The sequence below is a fragment of the Salmo trutta genome, chromosome 16 (genome assembly GCF_901001165.1).
Source record: "Salmo trutta chromosome 16, fSalTru1.1, whole genome shotgun sequence".
Classification (NCBI taxonomy): domain Eukaryota; kingdom Metazoa; phylum Chordata; class Actinopteri; order Salmoniformes; family Salmonidae; genus Salmo; species Salmo trutta.
In genome coordinates, this window is record NC_042972.1 from 38,851,798 (window position 1) to 38,877,927 (window position 26,130).

The window sequence follows — 26,130 nt, forward strand, 5'->3', positions numbered from 1 at the left end:
TGTTTAGGGGTTATTGTTTATGGGTTTTTTGTTGGTGTTTTCTGTTGGTAGGTGCATTCCGGGGTCTGCACCTTGAGGGGGGGGGGGTACTGTCACGTCCTGACCAGCAGATGGAGCTATTGTTTTAGTTTTGGGGTCAGGACGTGGCAGTTTTGTGTATGGGAATGTTTGTATTGTTGATTGGGACTTCCAGTTGAAGGCAGGTGTGTTGAGTTGCCTTTGATTGGAAGTCCTATATAGGTGTGTGTGTTTTTCTTTGGGGTTGTGGGTGGTTGTTTTTGCACTACGTTTGTAGAGCCTGTAAAACTGTTGCTGCTGTCTTGTTAATTGTTTTTCACCGTGGATGCTTTACACTTTTTTTGAATTAAACTATGAGTATCCACATACCTGCTGCGCCTTGGTCCATTTCTGAAGACAGCCGTTACAAGTGGCTAGTGATTCCTAATCTATTTCTATAGGCAGCAGCCTCTGATGTGCTGAGATGGCTGTTTAACAGTCAGTGGTGTAGTCTAAAATACAATACAGTATATACATATGAAATGAGTGATGCAATATGTAAACACAATTTAAAAGTGACTAAGATACCGTAGAATAGTGTGGAGTGCGGTGTATACATATGAGATGAGTAACGCTACATACGGAACATTATTAAAGTGGCCAGTGATTCCTAATCTATGTCTATAGGCAGCTGCCTCTGATGTGCTAGTGATGGCTGTTTAGCAGTCTGATGGCCTTGAGATAGAAGCTGTTTTTCAGCCTCTCGGTCGCCGCTTTGATGCACCTGTACTAACCTCGCCTTCTGGATGATAGCGTGGTGAACAGGCAGTGGCTCGGGTGGTTGATGTATTTGATTAACTTTTTTGCCTTCCTATGGCATCGGGTGCTGTAGGTGTCCAGGAGGGTGGGAAGTTTGCCCGCGGTAATGTTTTGGGCAGACCGCACCACCCTCTGGAGATCTTTGCGGTTGTGGGCGGTGCAGTTGCCATACTAGGCGGTCATACAGCCCGACAGGATGCTCACAATTGTGTATCTGTAAAGGTTTGTGAGGGTTTTAGGTGTTAAGCCACATTACTTAAGCCTCCTGAGGTGGAAGAGGTGCTGTTGCGTCACTCCTATCAAATCGCATCGAGAGCATACGTCATTAACAGAAACATCTTGAATTGTTGCATCTCGTTGTGTTGTCCTCCGGTGGATAGTTAGCTAGCTAAAATTGGCACTTTCATAAATTAGCCATGGATAAAGATAGGGATCTGGACTTGTGGTTTTACTTAATTCTCCATACTGGCCAATGATTATAATGGCGATTCTGATCCAACCATTAGTTCATATATTGTGGCCATGGCCTGAGAAGATGAACAAAAAATGAAAGACTGTATGAGAGAGTGATAGACCGTTTCGTCAACATGAAAGAGAGGAGGATGGCCATGGCATTTCTCTACAAGTAGGGCGAGTCAACATATTTTTTTCTACTTGCACGAACACACACACACACAGAAATCAGAACCATGGACATATTTTGAACCATATTTAGCTTACGGTGATTGGACTAAATTGTTTTGGTATATTATAGTTGTCACTGTATTAGACTAAGCATAGGTGATTTGATGATGTTGAAATGTTGAAGTTGAATTGTGCTGGAAAAGTGGAGGCAGCTCCTGTTTTTTGCGACTTTCGGTAACTCCGTGATTCTAAATCAATAGTTGGTTAGTCATCCGAAAATGTCTGAAACGTTATCTTACTTGACCATGCTGTAGGTCATGTAACTGTTTGTTACATGCAATATGCTTTGTGGACCTCACCGGAAAGAGGTTCTCTCCGGTTTTGTGATGAAACAAATGTGTGTCTTATTGACTCAGCCTTTAGGCCTATATATCACCGTTGCAAGGCATATGAACTAGCTGTCCACACCACACTCTGTGGTGCCATGTAATCGAGGGTGGTGCTGATGCCTTACCAAGCAGTGATGCAGCCAATCAAGATGCTCTCAAGGGTGCAGCTATAGAACATTTTGAGGATTTGAGGGCCCATGCCAAGCTTTTTCAACCTCCTGAGGGGAAAGAGGCGTTGTCTTCTTCACGACTCTGTATGTGTGTGTGGACCATTTTAAGTTCTTAATGATTTGGACCCCGAGGAAGTTGAAGCTCTCGACCCGCTCAAATGCAGCCCCGTCGATGTGGATGGGGCTTGCTCGCCCAAAAGTTTCATGTAGTCCACGATCAGCTCCTTGGTCTTACTGACATTGAGGGAGAGGTTGTTGTCCCGGCATCACACTCCCAGGTAACTGTCTTCCTCCCTGTAGGCTGTCTCATCGTCGTTGGTGATCAGGCCTACCATGTTGTGTCATCAGCAAACTTGATGATGGTGTTGAAGTCATGCGTGGTTATGCAGTCGTGGGTGAACAGGAAGTACAGGCGAAGAATAAGCACACACACCTGTTAAGCCCCAGTGTTGAGGATCAGTGTGGCGGACGAGATGTTGCTTATCCTCACTATCCGGGGTCGGCCAGTCAGGAAGTCCAGGATCCAGAAGCAGAAGTAGGTATTCAGTCCCAGGGTCCTAAGCTTGGTGACAAGCTTGGAAGAGGACAATGATGTTGAACATTGAGCTGTAGTCAATGAACAGCGTTCTCACATAGCTATTCCTCTTATCTAGGTGGGTGAGGGCAGTGTGGAGTGCAATTGAGATTGCGTCGTCTATGGATCTGTTCGGGCAGTACGCAAATTGGAGTGGGTGTCTGGGATGATGGAGTTGATGTGTGCCATAACCATCCTTTCAAAGTGCTTCATGATTACAGATGTGAGTGCTACAGGGTGGTAGGCATTGTGGTATGAAGCCTTAGAGTTCTTGGGAACAGGAATGATGGTTGTCATTTTAAAACATGTGGGGACTGGGTCAAGGAGAGGTTGAAAATTACTGTGAATATGCCTGCCAGCTGATCTGCACACGTTCTGAGAATGCGCCCTGTGTTCCAATCTGCGTTAGTAAGACAAAATTAGTTAGCTATTGCTTTGAGTCTGAAATGGGGAATTGTATTTGAATGGTTTGAATATAATTATTTGTCAAATCCATGAAAGAAAAGTCAAACTGAAAAATGTATTCCTGTCTCCTAATTTCTGCTGGTTAGCCTAGTGTCTGCAAAGGTTGTTGCATTGTATCTACATAGATAATAAACAATATCACTTCACTTTGCTTGGTCCTAGGTAAGTACAGTGTAAATACATGTATATCCTTTGTACAAACATTGTAATTACCGAGTTGGTTGGTAAAGATGGTTATATTGTAAGTACAATGTCATTAAAATGGGTATACTTAATGTTCTCCTGTCTCCTAATTTATCCTGGTTATCCTATTGTCTGCAAAGGTTATTACATTGTAACTACATAGTAATTACATGGTACATAGTAATTACAAGTATGTGTTACTACATGTGTACATTGTGTACTAGTATGTGTACATTGTTCATACATTAGACTTGATTTGGTATAGCCTTTAACTCAGGTCTTAAAGGTGCACTACGCAGAAATCGCTTTGGCATAATTTCAGTTTTGTTATTTTATTGTGTTACTATTTCCTTTTTTTATTTTCTTATTTGCTTCTTTTTTTGTTACTTTTTAACTCTGCCTTCTTAGGAAAGGGCTTGTAAGTAAGAATTTCATGGTAAAGTCTACACCTGTTGTATTCGTCGCATGTGACAAATAATATTTTATTTGATATGGAATAACCTAAAGCAAATAACACATTCTTTGTTCCAATTGTGTAATAGCCAAGACTGCTACAACCCTATTAGCATGTAATTACATAGCAATATCTATGTAACTACTATGTATTTACAGTTATTACTGTGTAGTTACATAGTAATAAGGGCAACTTAATGTAAAGCGTTACCCTCTTGTCTTTAGTTTTCTTATCCAACCAAAAATCATAGCAATGGGGATAAATAGGTCAGGTCTTGCATATAACCAAAAAGAGAAACATAATCGGTTAGTTCTAGTTTCTGCATGACATGAGTAGCTACTGCCAGTGTGCTTGTTTGTTGTGACTAACACTAATCTAATCCATTTAAACCACAGACTTTCTAAAATGTTCCTTCAATATGAATTTTCTGGACCCCAATTGAAAGTGAAGGAGTACGCTTCTGTTTGCATATTCAGTCTGTTGCTTAATTCAAAGGTGTACTTAATGGGGGAAATTATAATATATATATTTATTCTGATCAACAGATGACATTACAGTGATACTGTAACACCTGTGACTCCCTAAATTATACGACCATACAATCTTCCTACAATCTTCCCTAAGTGACTGTCAGGTAATGTGAAATGACATCGAGGGCCCTCGGAGTGGGGTGCCAGGAAAATAACCTCTCACTCAACGTCAACAAAACAACGGAGCTGATCGTGGACTTAAGGAAACAGCAGAGAGAGCACCCCCCTTATCCACATTGATGGGACCGCAGTCGAAAAGGTGGAAAGATCCAAGTTCCTCAGCATACACATCACTGACAAACTGAAATGGTTCACCCACACAGCCAGTGTGGTGAAGAAGGCACAACAGCGCCTCTTCAACCGCAGGAGGCTAAAGAAATGTGGCTTGGCACCTAAAACCCTCACAAACTTTTACAGATACGTGGGTTTTTGTTTGTCCACCCGCCTCTTGAGGATTGACCAAAAGTTCTCAATGGGATTAAAATCTGGGGAGTTTCCTGGCCATGGACCCAAAGTATCGATGTTTTGTTCCTCGAGCCACTTAGTGTCATGATTGTCGTAGTGATGAGACCAAAACGCAGCAGGGAAATGTATACTCATCTTCTTTATTAAAAGGAAAGAAGGCAAACCCAAAATAAACAGGTATACAAAAAGAAACACACCGACAATAAACAGTCCTGAAAGGCTTGACGCTATACACGGAACAATCTCCCACAAATGACAAACACAAACACACCCTAATATATGGGACTCTCAATCAAAGGCAAATAGACAACACCTGCCTTCAACTGAGAGTCCCAACCCCAATTAACCAAACATAGAAACAGACACACTAGACTAAACATAGAATACATGAAAATCAACCAGTGCCCAAAAACCCTGGAATACTTAAATCAAATGCCCTTCTAGAAAAACACCACCCTGAACCACATAAAACAAATACCCTCTGCCACGTCCTGACCAAACTACAATAACAATTAACCCTTATACTGGCCAGGACGTGACACTTAGTTATCACTTTGCCTTATGGCAACGTGCTCCATCATGCTGGAAAAGGCAATGTTTGTCACCAAACTGTTCCTGGATGGTTGGGAGAAGTTGCTCTCGGAGGAAGTGTTGGTACCATTCTTTATTCATGGCTGTGTTCTTAGGCAAAATTGTGAGTGAGCCCACTCCTTTGACTGAGAAGCAACCCCACACATGAATGGTCTCAGGATGCTTTACTGTTGGCATGATACAGGACTGATGGTAGCGCTCACCTTGTCTGCTCCGGACAAGCTTTTTTCTGGATGCCCCAAAAAATCGGAAAGGGGATTCATCAGAGAAAATGACTTTACCGCAGTCCTCAGCAGTCCAATCCCTGTACCTTTTGCAGAATATCAGTCTGTCCCTGATGTTTTTCCTGGAGAGAAGTGGCTTCTTTGCTGCCCTTCTTGACACCAGGCAATCCTCCAAAAGCCTTCGCCTCACTGTGCGTGCAGATGCACTCACACCTGCCTTCTGCCATTCCTGAGCAAGCTCTGTACTGGTGGTGCCCCGATCCCGCAGCTGAATCAACTTTAGGAGACTGTCCTGGCACTTACTGGACTATCTTGGGTGCCCTGAAGCCTTCTTCACAACAATTGAGCCGCTCTCCTTGAAGTTCTTGATGATCCAATAAATGGTTGATTTAGGTGCAATCTTACTGGCAACAATGTCCTTGCCTGTGAAGCCTTTTTTGTGCAAAGCAATGATGACGGCACGTGTCTCCTTGCAGGTAACCATGTTTGACAGAGGAAGAACAATGATTCCAAGCACCACCCTCCTTTTGAAGCTTCCAGTTTGTTATTCGAACTCAATCAGCATGACAGAGTGATCTCCAGCCTTGTCCTCGTCAACACTCACACCTGTGTTAATGAGAGAATCACTGACATGATGTCAGCTGGTCCTTTTGGGGCAGGGCTGAAATGCAGTGAAAATGTTTTTGGGGGATTCAGTTCATTTGCATGGCAAAGAGGGACTTTGCAATTTATTGCAATTCATCTGATCACTCTTCATAACATTCTGGAGTATATGCAAATTGCCATCATACAAAGTGAAGGAGCAGACTTTGTGAAAATGAATATTTGTGTCATTCTCAAAACTTTTGGCCACGACTGTACATACATTGAAATCACTGGCCACTTTCATAATGGAACACTAATCACTTTAATAATGTTTACATATTTTGCATTACTCATCTCGTATGTATATACTGTATTCTATTCTACTGTATTTTAGTCTATGCCAATCCGACATTGCTCGTCCAAATATTGTGTATTGTTGTGAAATTGTTAGATATTACTTGTTAGATATTACTGCACTGTTGGAGCTAGAAACACAAGCATTTCGCTACACTCGAAATAACATATCTGCTAAACATGTGTATGTGACCAATCAAATTTGATTTGAATTGAAATTGTCCCTTTATTTGGTGGACTTTTCTGCCATCGAAAACACACTTAAACTAATTGAATGACTTACTTATTGACACAGACATACACCAACAAACGCACAGCACATGCACAATCACTCACACACTAACTCTCCCACACATTCTCCTACTGCAGGGGCACCCATTTTCCTGGCAGATGTCGCTGATGGCAGTGGCAGATAATCCAGGATCCTGGTTTTGATACAAGTTGGATTTAGCCATGGCCATGATACCAACATCTGTCAGGATGCTGCAGTGATCTTCCAAACACACACAGAGCAACAGCACAGGATATTGTACATTTCCATTCTGGTAAAAGAGGGGCAAGACCTACTACCCAGAATCAAGATTTGTGGTAAGTTTATGGAAAATTGATGGGTTCCAATGTTTTATGGACAAGAATAACTACTTTATCTAAGGTTGTTGGTGTCTCACGACAAGAACATTTATTGTCGTAATGTTTGGCAAAAAGAGCTATGGTTGGTTATATTTTATAATCTAGAAAAATATATGCTATTTTACAAAATGTACATTTATTGAATGTGGTTGATGGATATTTTTGCAATACATATCATGTTATGTTTCATACATTATATACATGATTATATCCAGTACCAGTCAAAAGTTGGGACATACCTACTCATTCAAGGGTTTTTCTATATTTTACTATTTTCTACGTTGTAGACATCAAAACTATGAAATAACACATATGGAGTCATGTAGTAACCCAAAAAAGTTTTAAACAAATCTAAATATATTTGAGATTTGAGATTCTTAAAAGTAGCCACCCTTTGCCTTGATGACAGCTTTGCACACTCTTGGCATTCTCTCAACCAGCTTCATGAGGAATGCTTTTCCAACAGTCTTGAAGGAGTTCCCACATATGCTGAGAACTTTTTGGCTGCTTTTCCTTCATTCTGCGGTCCAACTCATCCCAAACTATCTCAATTGGGTTGAAGTCGGGTGATTGTGGAGGCCAGGTCATCTGATGCAGTACTCCATCACTCTCCTTGGTCAAATAGCCCTTACACAGCCAGGTGTGTTTTGGGTCATTGTCCTGTTGAAAAACAAATGATAGTCCAACTAAGCACAAACCAGATGGGATGGCGTATCGCTGCAGAATGCTGTGGTAGCAATGCTGGTTAAGTGTGCCTTGAATTCTAAATAAATCACAGACAGTGTCAGCAGCAAAGCACCCCCACACCATCACAACTCCTCCTCCATGCTTCACGGTGGGAACCACACATAAGAATATCATACGTTCACCTACTCTGCGTCTCACAAAGACACGGCGGTTGGAACGAAAAATCTCAAATTGGGCTCATCAGACCAAAGGACAGATTTCCACCAGTCTAATGTCCATTGCTCGTGTTTCTTGGCCTAAGCAAGTCTCTTCTTCTTATTGTTGTCCTTTAGTAGTGGTTTCTTTGCAGCAATTCGACCATGAAGGCCTGATTCACGCAGTCTCCTCTGAACAGTTGATGTTGAGATGTGTTTGTTACTTAAACTCTGTGAAGCATTTATTTGGGCTGCAATCTCAGGTGCAGTTAATTCTAATGAACGAATCCTCTGCAGCAGAAGTAACTCTGGGTCTTCCTTTCCTGTGGCAGTCCTCATGAGAGCCAGTTTCATCATAGCGCTTGATGATTTTTGCGGCTGCACTTGAAGAAACTTTCAAAGTTCTTGACATTTTCCGGATTGACTGACCTTCATGTCTTAAAGTAATGATGGACTGTCGTTTCTCTTTGCTTATTTGAGCTGCTCTTGCCATAATATGGACTTGGTCTTTAACCAAATAGGGCAATCTTCTGTATACCCCCTCTTCCTTGTCACAACACTACTGATTGGTTCAAACACATTAAGAAGGAAAGAAATTCAACAAATTAACAAGGCACACCTGTTAACTGAAATACATTCCAAAACTTTTTTGTTACTACATGATTCCATGTGTGTTATTTCATCGTTTTGATGTCCACAATGTAAAAAATTGTAAAAATAAAGAAAAACCCTTGAATGAGTAGCTGTGTCCAAACTTTTGACTGGTACTGTATATAATCATGTATATAATTTATTTGTTTAACACTTTTGTGGTTACTACATGATGTCATATGTGTTATTATTGTATAGTTTTGATGTCTTCACTATTGCTTTACAATGTAGAAAATAAAAACTTGAATGAGTAGGTGTGTCCAAACTTTTGACTGGTACTATATATGATGTAAACATAGTAGCCCTCTATAACTGGAACATTATTTTAAATCTTAAACAAATACTGAAACAATAAACACTGTACAGAGCATTTAAGTCAGTGCAGTTTTTCTTAGTAGTTAATAATTCAATAGAGCATCATAATTCACAGTAAACTATTGCTCAACAATTGTTAGAGATTATCATTATACTGTCTTGAGCATTTACATTGCATTCTATGCCAGTGCACACAGACGTGAATACATTTAGATAAACATTTGAATTAAAGTACATCATATAGCCAGTTGTAATAAAACAAAGTACATTTTGGATTCTGGTGTACTCATGTTTGCCAAATGAGCATATTGACAGGTGTACAACATTTCAAGCAATTTAATGTGGATTGTCAGATATATTTTTACAGGAGAAAATGCAAATCCAAACCAATCAAAAAATATTAAAAGAAGTATGTGAGTAGATTAATAATTATCAAAAGTGTTTACAGAAGTAGAACACACTATACAACCTCCTTTTACCCTCACAAATCTGAAATGTTTCACTAGTTAGTCAGTGACTCAGCTATAGATGGTTAATAAGACATCACCGACGTCACTAAAGTATGAATTCATAGTTATTATTAGTGGGTAGATCAAAACACTTGGCAGTAGGAGAGAAAATGCGTAGCATTCCTTTGTAAGCATCCTTTCACATGGCTTCTGCATGTGCTCCTTAATAATGGGTTCATCTTTTCAAGAGCATGAATAAGATTACATGAGATTTCCAGTTCATCATATTTTCTTGTAGGAAAGGTCTAAGCCTCTCAGTGAACAGTGCTTTACTTCGTTTTATTCACTTTGAATGCAAAGCATGATCTGTGAATGACGTCAGTCAAATAAACGACAGTATCTGAAATGTTACTTTTAAATCTGAATTTATTCTTGAAACAAATGTTTTAATTGTTGAAAGCATGATGTTGTTTATGTTACATCAATATGACATCATATACTGTAACCTGGCTGCTGCCAAACCTTCCTGCATGATAATTGCATAAACATTATGCAACTAATGTAAAACTAAACCAGATCTGCAAGAAATTATTCCTTTGGATATGATCTGAGTGGCTGAAGTAGAACATCTAAGGGATAAATTATTGGACAAATTATAGGGGAAAACATTTCTAGCAATGCCTGGACAGTATAAGTAAACCAATATTGCCAATCAACAGGATTTGGATCAACAGGATCAACAGGAATTGGAGACAAGTCAATATGTAAAAGATTTCAACTGTTTTGTGCAGTAGGCTGTGTGTTTTATTGGCAAGCACAAGATGTACCAAAAGCCCTTTGTTTGCGCATGTAACCTAATCTATTCCAATGTGAATCACCCCAGCCCACCTCAACGTTGTTGATGTGTTAGGCAAACAGCAAGGTACCTTTTGTAACATTTGAAGACCATGCATCTTTACCAGGTCAACATCATTTACAGGATGGAACAAATATTAAAGTACAAAAGCTTGTTTCGTAATTAATTAAGAATCTCGAACTGTCCGTATCCAGCATTGGAAAAACATAGTTTTGTCTCACACACAAGGACAATATCACTCAATCACCAAATACATGAAGCTATATTATGTAATTTGTCTTGTACCTCAAAGTCATAACGTTGTTGAATTCTTGTGAGCCCTGAGTTCCACTTTAAAATATTATCTTGAAAAGAATAGGGCTGCTGGATAGCACTTGATGGGGTTCACCTTGTGGTCATGATAGGGGCTGCACCAAATGATTGATGTATTATAATAATTGATTATGCTTATGTTTTATTAATAGAAGGGGAAGGGCTATAAGACCCCTCCCCCACTACATGTATAGGGTCCTGGACTACAGATTAGCAATATATATATGCATTATAAGGTTTAATATTGTTCCACAGTCATTTTCTAGTCTCTGCTTCTTATAAGAAACGGTCTGAGAGATGTGAGTTATTGCAGTCAAAACAGGGTGTCTGTGAGAAAGCGCCTCAAGGCTAAAAGAGATTCATAGACACAGAACCCTGCAGGGGAGTGAAAGAGATAAGAGACAAGTCAGACATACCACTATAAAGCAACTTGGGGAGTGGAAAATTACTGCTGAGCCCTTAGAAAACACTGGAACTATTGTTCTCTCCTGCAAGTTTGTATAACTGTATATGCATGGGCTTGGTCTCATGAGTAGAAGGTGTTGACGAAGGCAGTTGCATCACTAGGGGTTGACTGCAAGCATATTAAAGCAACTTGGACCCTTTCCTATTTTGTAGAACGTACTCGGAAACATGCGTGCTATGTTCCCGTTGTCAATTTCTGTCTGCAATTGCATTAATAAATGAATGATTGATTTACTTAAAGATATTGTCTGATTACTGACTTCACCAATAAGCAAATGATTGACAAGGAACAAGGAACCTACCCCAACACACTCAAGCATGCAATTTACCAGATTTACCTCAGATAAATGGTCTCAATGGCTTCATTAAGAAGACAATCCAAGGCCATAAGAGGAAATAGATGAAGGAGGGGTCGGCCTATGGCGTCATCAGGAAACCTGTGAATTGCATTAGTAACAACAGGGGTGTTTATCTATGGTAGCACCTGGGAGCTGTTCTATGCTGAAAAAATAGTTGAGTTCTTTCTGTATGCTTGACAGCTTGGTGTACTGACAGGAGTGACTTAGTCAGCTCTAATTTTAATATTCTTGTGACAGACTGCACACCTGCACTCTTCACACTTTCAGAAAAAAAGAAGAAGTCTAGACGAGATGGCTTCATAGTTCACTTAGATAAGGCCTGCCTTACTATCTTATTTGATGTGTTAATCTATTTGTTTAATATTTCATCAGCTCAGTTTGACATTGACTACCTGCAAGTGTTTTTAATTGGATGTATTGAATTATTTATACAAATTATCTTATTAATATACTTCTATCATACAGGTATTAAAGCTATAGTGATGTCTTTTCAGTATTGCTCTCTGCTAAAATGGCAAAACAAAAAGTCCTGTTTGATGTAAACATCTTTTCATGTTTCAGAATGTGCTCATGAGTAATGGGGAAGACAGGCAGCAAAGTGCTGAGAGAGACATCTTTGGATGGAGTTCAGCCACAGCAGGTAAAGGCTTATATACAACACTACACACACTTCCTTATTGGGAGACTGCAGGTCATTTGTGTGTCTGCGCTGGAGCTTATCTGATTCTGTGCCGCTTACTCACCACATCTCCTGACTCCGTTCAAACGGGACAGCTGCGTGTTCCACAGCCATCAACTGGTTATGCAATCAGGATCAACTCCAGCTTACTTTCACACATTATCTCTTTCTGTAGCATCATTAGTCCTATGTATATCAGAATACATTACTTGGCCTACAATAATTCACAGCCTTCCACAGCTAACAAAACAGCCATCATTCTAGCTGAATTTAGAAAGATTGAATGATTCACTGAAAATGTGATGAAACTTAAGTCCTATCCATGAGAGATGGTAATTGCTGAGTAAGACAGGTTTTTGATCTTGGGTATTATATAAGTTCTACTTTTTTCTGAACCTTGAGAAGTGCTTGAAATCCTTGATTTCTGCTTAGCTACTCTGTTTGGAAAGCCCATTCCCTGTTTAATCGAAACACAATTATCTATTTAATGAAAACAGCCAATCCCTGTTTAAACATTCAAAAAACGCTAAAATAATAAACAAATGTAAAAAAATACAACCATTACTAATTGATTACAACAACATTCATTCATTTATTGATTATTGAGCTAAATCTAATGCAAACAGTCATAACTAGAGCTTGGTGTCTGTATTTAGTTTGTATATATTGGTGGTTACCTCTCCCTGCAGCCAAGCATGACAGTAACCCTAGGACCTCCTAGTCCGCCCCGAGCAGGCTCAGGCCCACGATCTGCCCACTGACACCTGATACAATGACCTTAGGCCTGAGTCACACAAATAGATCAATGAATCAATGAATGAATCATAGCCAAGGAACATACACCCATACACTATGCATAGTTGTACTTTACAGGATGCAGCCTGTGTACAGTGTGTATGTTGTGTGACTGTTAGCTATGGAATAGAGAGAGTGAAGTTGTATTCCTTCCTAAGATGTCTCAGTCAGTGTCCTTCTCTTAACATATTAGTCCGCTGGAGCGCTCTAACTCAGTGTGCCCATGGGATTTCTCTTGTCAACTCATGTTCCCCGCTAATGTGCCTCATGAGGCACACATACCCTCCTCCTGTAAGGGTTGAGTAGACGCTATGTTTTTCAGCCGGGACTACTCGGTAGGTCCCAGCAGTGGCAGAAACTGGACTGAAGTGAATTGATTCGTGGGGGATTAGAGATTAAGATTTCCCCTCCCGCTCAGATGGGCTTTAGTGGAGTAAATCTGGGGATTATGATGTCAGAGGCCCGTGGTTGTCAGAGAGGAAATTTAATTGTCAGAGGAGTGCTGATGGCCAGGATTATGGCACGGCCAGTGAGGAAATGTAAGAATGGGAAGCCATGTCTGTGCCATAACCCTGTACAGTGAAACCTTCAGGGAAGAACATCAACCACTATTGGAATTTGAGAGCTGGTGGTCCATGGCGCTGAGTGGATTGTTCAGATGCTTAGTCAGTTATTATCTTCTGCCTGCCCTTAATGCATCCTTGTCAAGTGGTAAGTAGTCTTGATTGTGATTATTATTTAAGTACTGTACGTACTATAATTCAGCAAGTTACCTCACTAATGTTCTAAAATGACATATGCCACATGGTGAAACCCCTCGTTGCTGTTGATCTCTTCGCATTCTAAAAGCCCATTCCTAACCGCGTGTGTGTGTGTGTGTGTGTGTGTGTGTGTGTGTGTGTGTGTGTGTGTGTGTGTGTGTGTGTGTGTGTGTGTGTGTGTGTGTGTGTGTGTGTGTGTGTGTGTGTGTGCATGTTTCAGCCTGCCCCTGCTGCTGCTATTGAGGGGCTCACCAAGACCAAGAAGATGAAGGTGAAATGGACTCAGTTGGGCATGGTGTTCTTCCTGTTGCTTTCCCTGGTCATGACAGGATGTTTCCTCTGGCAGTACCAGCTGCCAAAGTTACTGCCAGGTAAGGCTCACTCCCTGCATTCAACCTTGTCTGTGATAACATTAGTACCAAACTGAAAATAATGTCAGGAGCAAGCAATTCAACATATTAAGCAGTAAACAGCATCAATTCACTCTAAACATTTCAGCCTGTCAATCTCTTGTGGTTTTGTTACATTGTGTCTGAGGTAAATGGGTAAAGATTACTCAAAGCTTATGATTATATTAGTGGTTAAAGCATTTTACATGTAATCTCTCTTAGACAGATCTACATAAACATAACTGGTACCATAGAATCTGTCGGGAAGGAATGGGATGTGTAGGATGAAAGCAGCAGAAATTCCGGTGGGTTTTTTGTCACTGGTTATTTTGTCATGATTTTGCAGGCATTAGCATCGTTCAAATTTCGGAAAGGGAGGGGACATTTCACCCATAACTTGCAAAGAGAGAGGGTGGAGCTCCTTGTTACGGTTCTGCTCCTCTTTCTAGCATCTCATCACCTCTTCTATTAACACGCCTGGATCCAAAACTTAATTGAGCAGCTGACCAATTACCTGACATTTTAGTTCTGGGTTAACCGAGATTACAGTATGTAGCTCCTGCTTCCTCTGCATTAACGTTGACACATACAATCAGAGATTTTGCACACAAAGAAACCTCTAGAAATTAGTTAGAAAGTCCAGTTGTTTTAAGGAAATAGAGAAAAGTTCCAACACTTGGCAGTTCTCCTTTCAGAATGGATTTATTTGCCTGGAAGCCACATGAGGATACATTGAAGTGCTTCCAAGCAAGTCATTACAGTTGTCTGAGGTGTGATTGTGAAATCCTATTAGCTGTTTTCTATGGGTGGTCAATGGATTAGGCAGACAGTGCTTGAAATATGGATTTTCAGGTGAATAAAAGAGAAGAGCAGTTGTGGATGAAGTCAATCAAAATCATTCTGGTTTAATACAAGTTGCAACAGAGAGGCAATATCCAGCATTAGAGCAAAAAAAAATTTCTAACTGGCCTCCACTATCAGCAGACAACTGTTCTGTCAACAAGGTCACTAAATCTTCTTAAAGACTGAGCAGGCTTAGCCACTGTCTGCAGAGTTTACAAGAAAGTATTCAGTTGAAGTCGGAAGTTTACATACACTTAGGTTGGAGTCATTAAAACTCGTTTTTCAACCACAAATTTCTTGTTAACAAACTATAGTTTTGGCAAGTTGGTTAGGACATTACTTTGAGCATGACACAAGTAATTCTTCCAACAATAGTTTACAGACAGATTATTTCACTTATAATTCACTGTATCCCAATTCCAATGGGTCAGAAGTTTACATACACTAAGTTGACTGTGCCTTTAAACAGCTTGGAAAATTCCCGAAAACTATGTCATGGCTTTAGAAGCTTCTGATAGGCTAATTGACATCATTTGAGTCAATTGGAGGTGGACCTGTGGATGTATTTCAAGGCCTACCTTCAAACTCAGTGCCTCTTTGCTTGACATCATGGGAAAATCAAAAGAAATCAGCCAAGACCTCAGAAAAAAAATTGTAGACCTCCACAAGTCTGGTTCATCTTTGGGAGCCATTTATAAACGCCTGAAGGTACCACGTTCATCTGTACAAACAATAGTACACAAGTATAAACACCATGGGACCATGCAGCCGTCATATCGCTCAGGAAGGAGACGCATTCTGTCTCCTAGAGATGAACGTACTTTGGTGCGAAAAGTGCAAATCAATCCCAGAACAACAGCAAAGGACTTTGTGAAGATTCTGGAGGAAACAGGTACAAAAGTATCTATATCCACAGTAAAACGAGTCCTATATCAACATAACCTGAAAGGCCGCTCAGCAAGAAAGAAGCCACTTCTCCAAAACTGCCATAAAAAAGGGAGATTACAGTTTGCAACTGCACATGAGGACAAAGATTTTTTGGAAAAATGTCCTCTGGTCTGATGAAACAAAAATAGAACTGTTTGGCCATAATGACCATCGTTATTTTCAGATGAAAAAGGGGGAGGCTTGCAAGCCAAAGAACATCATCCCATCCTCGAAGCACGGGGGTGGCAGCATCATGTTGTGGGGGTGCTTTGCTAGAGGAGGGACTGGTGCACTTCACAAAATAGATGTCATCATGAGGGAGGAAAATTATGTGGATATATTGAATGTCAAGACATCAGTCAGGAAGTTAAAGCTTGGTCACAAATGGGTCTTCCAAATTGACAATGACCCCCAAGCATACTTCCAAAGTTGTGGCAAAATGGCTTAGAGACAACAAAGTCAAGGTATTGGAGTGGCTAGCACAAAGCCCTGACCTCAATCCTATAGAAAATGTGTGGGCAGAACTGAAAAAGTGTGTGCGAGCAAGGAGGCCTACAAACCTGACTCAGTTACACCAGCTCTGTCAGGAGGAATGGGCCAAAATTCACCCAACTTATAGTGGGAAGCTTGTGGAAGGCTACCCAAAACATTTGACCCAAGTTAAACAATTGAAAGGCAATGGCACCAAATACTAATTGAGTGTATGTAAACTTCTGACCCACTGGGAATGTGATGAAAGAAATTAAAGCTGAAATAACTAATTCTCTCTACTATTATTCTGACATTTCACAATCTTAAAATAAAGTGGTGATCCTCACTTACCTAAGACAGGGAATTTTTACTAGGATTAAAAGTCAGGAATTGTGAAAAACTGAGTTTAAATGTATTTGGCTAAGGTGTATGTAAACTTCCGACTTCAACATCAGCACTTATAGGGAAATATAAAGTGTAGTCAATGGTTTTATTTTCCAAATTTAGCGGTCATCTTTACCCCTAGGCTTTAGTTGCATTCTTTACTGAAGTGCTGCTTCTTACACTTTTACTCTTTCAGTAGCACACCATGGCTGTATGATCTAGTACTGGATCTGAATTCATTAACATACTGTAGGCCTATGGGCCTGTTGACTATAGTAACTCTAGGAGCTATAAAGGCTAGATCTAATCCTGTGTAAATGAAAGTCTCCGTTAACTGCTCATTCAAAATTCACAGTGCGTTCGGAATGAATCACCTTTATGACTATGTACTTGTGTGCAAATTGGATCCTTTGTGGTAGCCTAGAGACATGGGAACTCAGCTGATTAATGAAGTCCTGTGCAAGTCCATTATGGCACATTGTGTTTGTCTCCTTGTCATGTCATACATATTACTCCACCAACATCAAGTGTGAATTTCAATAAACGCCCAACTTCTTTCCCCTTCCTCCTATATCTCTCTCTGTCTCTCTGCCAGATGAAGGCATGGGAGGCAATGCCAAATCAGAACGGATGTGCCCACGCTTCCCTGAGCCTCTCCCTCTGGAACACCCTATCCCTACCCTGAAAGAGGCACTGGAAAAGGTAAGAGCTCCCTTGGGCCATTCAGACTAGGCACATTCTGCTCATGTCCAACTAAGAACAGGGAACATGTGTTAGTGATAATGCTTTATAACAATTGCCTAGACACACTCCCCCAGAGGGGTTGTATTACCATGCAGAAAAATATGTTTGATAAAGAAAGTATGTTTGATAAAGAAGCCTCTGAGTTGAACGTGACCCGTTCCTGCATTAATATAACTCAGACAGTGAAGGGCATTCTACAAAACAGAGAGGAGAGGAGAGCAGTCCTACCAGTCCCAGCACATATCCGTACGAGCAGCGGTCTGTTATGGATGAGTGTTGAAATTCCCATTGGAATCCTATTAACAATGTCCTCAGAATGACAAAAACACATTTGAACTCCTTGTATCTTTTATATAGAACCGAATATCCCTGCATACGTTAAGACATTACTGCTTTGGCCCTCATAAAAACAGAGAGACATAATCTCTAAGGTAGATTGTCATTCTGACAGTGTCCATTGTATAAAGTCATTCCATCTGCCTATTACCTGTGACAGTTAAGAATATTGTCAGTTCATTCAGCATCTGCCAAGCCTTGGCAGTAAATGCACCTCCATCACAACAAATCAATAGGAAGCAGTCTATTTTTGTCCACATAGTGCCTTAAAGTCTTCAAAACCCAGGGTAACTTTTGAACATCTTGTTTACTGAAACTACAGTACAACCTTGAGGGAGAGTCTGTGAATCAATTTGTTTCTCAGTAAGAATTTCTGTTTTGTAGTGTTTACAGCTATAGTAGTCGATATAACTGCTTATAAGTGTTATGTTCTCACTCAGGTGGACACACTGCTGCGCCAGAGTGTCAACCCTGCCAGTCTTCCCTCTTTGTCGGCCATTGTGATTTTCAATGACACCGTTCTGTGGACTGGTAACTTTGGCAAGAGGAACGGAAGTGACCCACTCTCAGCTCCACCCAATGAATACACCATCTATAGGTAAGGAGCAGCAGAGATCTCAGGGCTCTTTGGGCCCTCCAGGGGGATGACCAAGACAAGTCTGTTCATTTTGGTGTCATGGTCATTAATTATAAGCACCCTTAGCCCTTTCTTATTAATTTCTTAATTCGGGGACATGCGTGTAATTCCGTTGTCCGATTGCATTAGCTTGCAATCATAGCACTATTACATTGTATGATGTACTACGTGCTCTGAGCATGTGAATGTCCTATCAGTCACAGCTTTATTGCTGCTCTTGATAGAGGCATTGACGTCACACAGCAATTAGCCTCTGACACAGTTAGCCACTACAATGCACCGTCATGTACCAAAAAGCTGTAATAGGTTTTCTGGCTTCAGAGTACAGTTGTCAACACTGACCAACAGGAGTCTATATTCACTGATGCACAGCTTCCAGTTAGAGTGATCATTACCAAATGAAATGAGAGCTGTTAAAGTCATGTGACTTTGCTTTAGGGCTTTACTGAAATATAGACTCAGTGAGATGACGCTGCAACGAACAGCACGTGCATGTGAACGGGTGCGTTTCACCCTGCTACAATGTGGTACTTTGGGACCAAAACTGCATAGAAGTTTGGCCTTGTGCTTCAACGATTTTAGTTGTTGCGGACATTGACCCACTAAGGCTGTTTACACAGCCACCGTAAGAACCCAAATCTGATTTTCTTTCTATATCCAATCTTTTATTCTGACTGTCCACACTCAGTTTTAGATGTAACCCATATCAGATTTAAGCAGTCACACTGATGTAGCCTCTGAAGTAGCACACAGATGCAATGCTCATTTCTTGTTACTGATCCTTTAACTTTTGAGGTGGTTGTCATGGTAATGGCAGGTCATGTGCCAAAAAAAAACTTTATATGGCTGTTGTATAAATCAGAAGTGAAAAGATCAGATTTCATGTGTATTTTTTGCTGTTTACACATTAGCAAAAGATCATATAGGTATCAGATATGCAAAGAAGTGGTCAAATATTTTAATTGGGATGCCTGTGTAAACAGCCTACAGTATGTGTTTGCTTTGTGCATGCAATGTCATCTCGGTGAGTCTACCTTTAATTTTGACACACATGTATTTGGGGAGTTTCTCCCATTCTTCTCTGCTGATCCTCTCAAGCTCTGTCAGGTTAAATGGGGAGCGTTGCTGTACAGCTATTTTCAGGTCTGTCCGGAGAGGTTTGATCGGGTTCAAGTCCGGGCTTTGGCTGGGTCACTCAAGGACATTCAGAGACTTGTCCCGAAGCCACTCCGGCATAGTCTTGGCTGTGTGCTTAGGGTTGTTGTCCTGTTGGAAGGTGAACCTTAGCCCCAGTCAGGTCCTGAGCGCGCTGGAGCAGGTTTTCATTAAGAATCTCTCTTTACTTTGCACCGGTCATCTTTCCCTCAATCCTGACTAGTCTCCCAGTCCCTACCACTGAAAACATCCCCATAGCTTGATGCTGTCACCACCATGCTTCACCGTAGGGATGGTGCCAGGTTTCCTACAGACATGACGCTTGGCATTCAGGCCTAAGAGTTCAATCTTGGTTTCATTAGACAAGAGAATCTTGTTTCTCATGGTCTGAGAGTCTTTTAGGTAACTTTTAGCAAACTCCAACCTGGCTGTCATGTGCCTTTTACTGAGGAGTGGCTTCCGTTGGGCCACTTTAGCATAAAGGCCTGATTGGTGGAGTGCTGCTGAGATGGTTGTCTTTCTGGAAGGTTCTCCTATCTCCATAGAGGAACTCTGGAGCTCTGTCAGAGTGACCATCGGTTTCTTGGTCAACTCCCCGACCAAAGCCCTTCTCCCCAGTTTTCTCAGTTTGGCCGGGCGGCCAGCTTTAGGAAGAGTCTTGGTTGTTCAAAACTTCTTCCATTTATGAATGATGGAGGCGACTGATCTTGGGGACCTTCAAATGTTTTGGTACCCTTCTCCAGATCTGTGCTTCAACACAATCCTGTCTCGGAGCTCTACATACAATTCCTTCAACCTCAGGGCTTGGTTTTTGCGCCGACATGCACTGTCAACTGTGCAACCTTATATACTGTAGACAAGTGTATGCCCATCCAAATCATGCCTTTTCAAATTGTTATTTTACAGTAAACCAATCGACAGACTTTCAGCACGCTTATAGGGAAGGACATTCAAGAAGCACAGCACTTACACAAATGACTGATGATTGGCTGAGTGAAATTGATAAAAAAAGATTGTCGGGGGTGTTTTGTTAGACTTCATTGTGACTTTTGACATTATTGATCATAGTCTTTTGCCGGAAAACGTATGTATTATGGCTTTACACTCCCTGCTATATTGTGGATGAAGAGTTACCTGGCTAACAGCTCGGACACCCATGCATACCCCACAAGACATGCCACCAGAAGTCTTTTCGCAGTCCTCCAATCCAGAATACACTTTGGGAGGTGCACAGTACTACATAGAGGCATGACTACATGGCTACATTCCACATCAAGTAACTCATGCAAGCAGTAAAATTTGATTTAAAAACAGATAAAAATACACCTTATGGAAGGGCGGGGGCTGTGAAGCAACACAAACATGGGCACAGACACATGCATACATACACAAGATAACATATGCACTATACACACACACGTACACATGGATTCTGTGTTGTAGATGTGATAGTAGAGTAGGGGCCTGAGGGCTGTCATGAACCGGCTCAAAGTGTGTAACAAAAAGGGAGACAATGTGGAGATAAGGAATAACAAAAAATATTTATTAACTAAAGTAAACTAAATATAATTAACAATGGTGTGTGTAGTCAGTAATCAGTGTAAGTGAGTGGTTGCGTGCATAAATGTGATAATGAGGGTTGTTGAAAGGTGCCAACGAAAACAACCAAAAACAGCCACAAAAACTGCCACAAAAACAGCCACAACCAAAATCTGTGTCTGCATGGAGAGAGTCTCCTCAATGAATGGGGAAGAGGTGTATTTACCCCCAGGACACACCCGAACCCAGGTGTGTCCCATTTCGCTGACGACCATCCCAGCTCCGCCCGCCGACATCCTATTAAGGAAAACAAGAGCAACGAGAAAGAATTCGGCAGACAGAGTGGGAGGGTCGTCACAGGGCACACACTTAATATGTTGTGAAATCTGTTGTGAATGTATTGTAAAGTTTACAATTTTTTATAACTGCCTTAATTTTGCTAGAGCCCAGGAAGAGTAGTTGCTGCCTTGGCAGCACTGCTGTATTTTTTTCAGATTTGTGGTATGTTGTCATCTCAGCAATAAATTGGAGCCTAAAATTGGCTTAAAAATGTATGGCCGGGATGAAATCAAAGAAGTGTTGTCGACAAGCCCATTGTACCATCAACAATGCCCGTTTCAAATCCAATTTACTTGATGTTTGTGGAGATTGCATTCATGATAAATCAAACGGATTAAGCGTAAATTACCTTTAAAAGTCGATTGCAATACTCTTGTCGGCCATGTGCCTTTGATTGAATACTGACCAACTTTATGTCTTGAACTACGGTATGCATGGGCTATTATGTCTTCATCTACATTGGCTCCAGATTCTCTCCAGCTCTGTCTTGAGTGTTGTCAGCATGGCCCTTGAATAGACATATACTGTAGTATGATGATGTCATTTTAAACTCCAAACCCCTCAATGTGTTAATGGAGTTAAAAAATTATGCTGTCGCAAGAATGTCTGCGGTATGAGGCAGAGAAAACATTGTGAGGTCAAAAGCCTGAGTGTAGAAAGCTTTAGAGAGTGCATGTGAAAATGAAAGAATGTTACAATAAGTTAATCCTCTGAAAGGAAGAATAGTACTCATTTGTGCATGCTTGCCATAGTTTTTGTTGTAATGATTTCTTTAAAAGCTTTTTGCAGGCATCGGGGGATTTACAGTAGTAATTAACACCTGTTTGATTCCTGCCCTACAGGATTGCCAGCCTTTCAAAGATCTTCCCAACGCTGATGCTATACAGGCTGTGGGAGGATGGGAAGATTGCCTCTCTGGATGACCCACTTGAGAAATATGTGGAGAACTTCACCATTAAAAACCCTCTGGGCAAGTCACGGGACTCTGAGCTCAAGTACGTGACAGACGGTCTGATCTTTCTGGACAGTGGAGAGGTTCAGATCCGCTCCTCCTCTGTCACCCTGCGCAGGATGGCCAGCCAGCTCTCAGGTGAGATACGGACGCCCCCCCCCCCCCCCCCCCCCCCCATCCCACCTGGGATTGGAAACCAGGCCATGCCGACCCTTTATACGACTGTGAGGGAAAACCTGTTTTGTGCCTAATATGCTTAGCTGCAGTGTTGAAAACTTTCATGCTATTATGACCAAAATGGCCACTATAATGTAATATTGATTATCTTATTCATTGATTCAATTTAAATGCCACCACACTGCAATCTCTAGTCAGAGCCCTTAAACCTCTAAGCAGGTTTCTAGATTGCCTTCTAAGGTGGTAAACACCTCTGACGTTACAGAAACTGTTCAGATTGTCACTGCATCTGCTTATCATCAGAAATAGATCATGTGAGTGCTGAGGGACGATGAGTTCCACTTATTGATGGGTGACGCTCTAAATTGACAAAAACCTTGGTAATGGTAACATCTACACTAATATACAGGCCAATGTGCCAGTGACATACACCTTCTACAGAATAGTATGTCTTGTCTTTTTATTAGCATATTACACCACAACATCCAAGCCTGTTACTTCAATATGGCACCCTACAATACCTTGCTTTGAAACATAGGTTTGATTTGATTTGCACTTTGATCATTGAGGCATGAAGGTTGAACTCAATACTTTATTGAGGAGAGTACTTGATGTTTCAGACTAGACTTTGATACTGATGGATTTCTGAGCTGTACATTAAATGAAATGATCAGTGACATACATTGCAGATGACATGCTGGAATAACAGTTGAGGACCTCATTTTAGTTCAAATTAATTGAAATCGTTGTGAGCTTTATTTGTCATACTAGCTAAATTAATGTATTTGCTTTCTTTATACGTAAACACTAAAGATGTTGTGTTTTGTTAACTGCAGGTCTACCCAGAAGACTTAGAGCCACTAACCTGCTATGGAAGGGGAAAACACAGGCTGCAGTGAATCTGCTGCAAGACGATGTCCTCGTTGCAGACCCTGGCACCAAGTAAGACCTTAGTCATTCCCATCGTTCGATATCAGAAGAGCAATATAGTAATTCAAATGTTGTGCATGTCCTTGTGCCATTTAACATTCAGTCAATATTTGCTGTGTGTAATATAATGGAGCATATTTGCTACACTCATTTGAATGTAAATAGACGGCTCAGGTGTTTAATTCCATCACTCCCGTGGGCTGTATTAACCCTGCAGTCTGCCCTATCATAATGACTTCCCACTCTGCTGCTCTGTGTTTTGCAGATGCCACTACAGTAACCTAGCCTTCTCCTTATTGGCCCATGTCATGGCTGAGAAGGTGGTGGGCATGGACTACCAGCGCTGGATCAATGATAACATCCTGGACCGGCTGGGGATGGAGGATACAGGCTTCGACATCACCCCAGGGATCCACAGCCAGATGGCTGTGGGCGTCTACTCCAGTGGCCAGCCAGCCCCTCTGTATGACCTGGGTTGGTATCGCCCCTCAGGCCAGATGTTCTCCACTGCCGCTGACCTTGCCAAGCTGGCTATGATGCTGCTGGGGGCCTACCATCGCAAACTCCTGGAGCCTGACACCCTGAAAATCATGCTGACCCCTCTGTTCCGCTGTGATAAGGACTACTTTGCAAACCGCACCGGCACACCATGGGAGGTGAATGAGCAGTTGGGCTATGAGGTGGTGCGTAAAGACGGAGACCTAGACGGCTACTCAGCCACCTTCTCACTGGTGCCCAGGCTCAAGCTGGGCCTGGTAGTGCTGATGGCTGGCACCAGACCTCAGAACCAGGATGTGTTGGCCAAGGCTTACAGCCACATAATACCCGCCATGGAGAGGGCTTTCCGGGAGTCCAAGAAGATCCTCATCCCTCCCCCTAATCCAGACCCTTACATAGGCTTCTTCACCTACGGAAACATTACCTTCTATGAGATCAAAGCTGGAGCAGACGGGGTTCTGATCATGCAGCAGTTTGGTCCCCAGATTGAGGACCTGATCCCAGAGAGATATCGGACAATAAAGCTGAACTACCTTGTGGACAGGGTGTTCAGGGTGGTGTTTGAGAAAGAGTACCCTTGTGTCTTGCGGGTCAGCACTGCGTCTGTCTCCCTTGAGGCCCAAGACGGGCAGCTCTTTAACTTTTATGTGTTTGACAAGCGGGGTCTGTCCCCTGGCTTCGATGCACCAGGACTGAATACATACAACGTGGTCAGGATAGCCCATAGGCCGACTTTCTCAAACTAACTGAACTCATACATTGGAAAGGCGCATGAATGTGCAGGATGAAGGTCCTGTTTGGGTCTGTAGCCTATATTTAATAATGATATTCTATATTGAAAGAGCACATTGCTGGAGGACAGTGAGTGGACAATACCATGATGCATTGCAAAAGAAGGTACACAGCTAGAAAAAAAGGTGTTTAATTTACCCATTGTTGTCAACTCTTGTACATAATGTTTTCTTTGATTTCCATGTCAAATAATGGCATTGTACATAATCATCATTTTTATACAGTTGGTAACCTGACATTAAACATATTATACTGTACACACTTATTGTATTGTGGCACAGTAATAGAGGGGTTGGTTGTTTAGCAACAAAACCGACGCGCGTGCAACCATGGGGCAAAATAGACAGGCTTGGCTTGGATTGTTGACAACATGTAAACTATATTTAGTCTCTTGAAAACATAAATCCATTTGCACAATGAGAACTTGTTGTCTCTCAAATACATTGTTACAGTTGTTGGTGAGCTAGCTAGCTAATTTTAGGCATATTAGCATTGACATGACATCAGTCAAAACACCTCAAAACAAGACATGGTATCAATAACAAGATGACATGAGCTGAAACAAGCCCCACATGGCAGTTTCTTGTCATTCTTTCTAGCAATCTGGCCGTCCAGAATGAGAACCACATGCTGTCTTCTGCCCCATGGAAGCGCACACATCGTTTTCGTGATGTTGTCAGCTATCCCATCTATTGAGTCTTTCCTATGTTCTGCACATTTTTACCTTACTTTTATCAGCTTCTTCTATCCTTACAATGCATTTGTAAGAAAAAACTGCATGGAAATATGGCATGCGGGAATCAATCAACACAATTAAATTGTAACACTTTCATTTGCATGTGGAAGTTCATGTTTTCTTGCCCTATGAATTTCATTTTGATTAATCAAAAGATGTGCGATGTATGTTTAAACTGCAGCAAAACATGGATTTATTTTTATTTGTTATCAATGAATCGCCTGATCATTTTTGACCTACGGAAAATCCATAAGATATGTTCATGCCAAACAAAAATAAAGTCTGATTTTTAAATAGTGATCATGTTGGCATGTTTCGGTAAGGATACCTTTTACAGTATCTGTAGCCATACTGTATGTGAGAACAGACCAAAATGCAGTCCAACCTTTGAGCAAAAATATATGCTTAAAAAGGGATTGGGGACATAGTGGTATAGTTCCAGGAATGACTGTGCACTTTATCATCCCAATTCGGACTCATTTAAATCCTCCTTATGAATAGATTTATATGACAAATATCTGTCGCTCATAAACGGACTCACAAAGAATAACCTTAAGTGATCCTTTTCTTTGGCATTTAGATTTTCTAATGTAATACTAAGTAGGGGAAAAACATACAGTTATGACTAACTAGTGTTCCCTGAAAGAGGGAAACAAGGTACAACACAGCTATGGGGGAGTTTGCGTGTTAGCGCCCTCTACTGC

The 26,130-nt window shown here is 41.3% G+C and overlaps 1 protein-coding gene across 1 annotated transcript; it reads left to right on the forward strand.

Moving 5' to 3' along the window:
- Positions 1-6,955: 6,955 nt before the first annotated feature.
- Positions 6,956-25,178, forward strand: LOC115150723 (putative beta-lactamase-like 1). Its single transcript, XM_029694285.1, has 8 exons — positions 6,956-7,012; positions 11,904-11,982; positions 13,798-13,948; positions 17,187-17,293; positions 18,112-18,269; positions 22,184-22,431; positions 23,307-23,412; positions 23,666-25,178. The coding sequence occupies exons 2-8, from the start codon at positions 11,920-11,922 to the stop codon at positions 24,642-24,644; spliced, it is 1,812 nt and encodes a 603-aa protein (XP_029550145.1). The 5' UTR covers positions 6,956-7,012; positions 11,904-11,919; the 3' UTR covers positions 24,645-25,178.
- Positions 25,179-26,130: the final 952 nt, after the last annotated feature.

Excerpts from the sequence above, each read along its gene's own strand:
- LOC115150723 (XM_029694285.1), top strand. The coding sequence starts at position 11,920 with ATGGGGAAGACAGGCAGCAAAGTGCTGAGAGAGACATCTTTGGATGGA. Across the intron at positions 18,270-22,183 it reads AATGAATACACCATCTATAG|GATTGCCAGCCTTTCAAAGA; the intron begins GTAAGGAGCAGC and ends CCTGCCCTACAG. Across the intron at positions 22,432-23,306 it reads GATGGCCAGCCAGCTCTCAG|GTCTACCCAGAAGACTTAGA; the intron begins GTGAGATACGGA and ends TGTTAACTGCAG.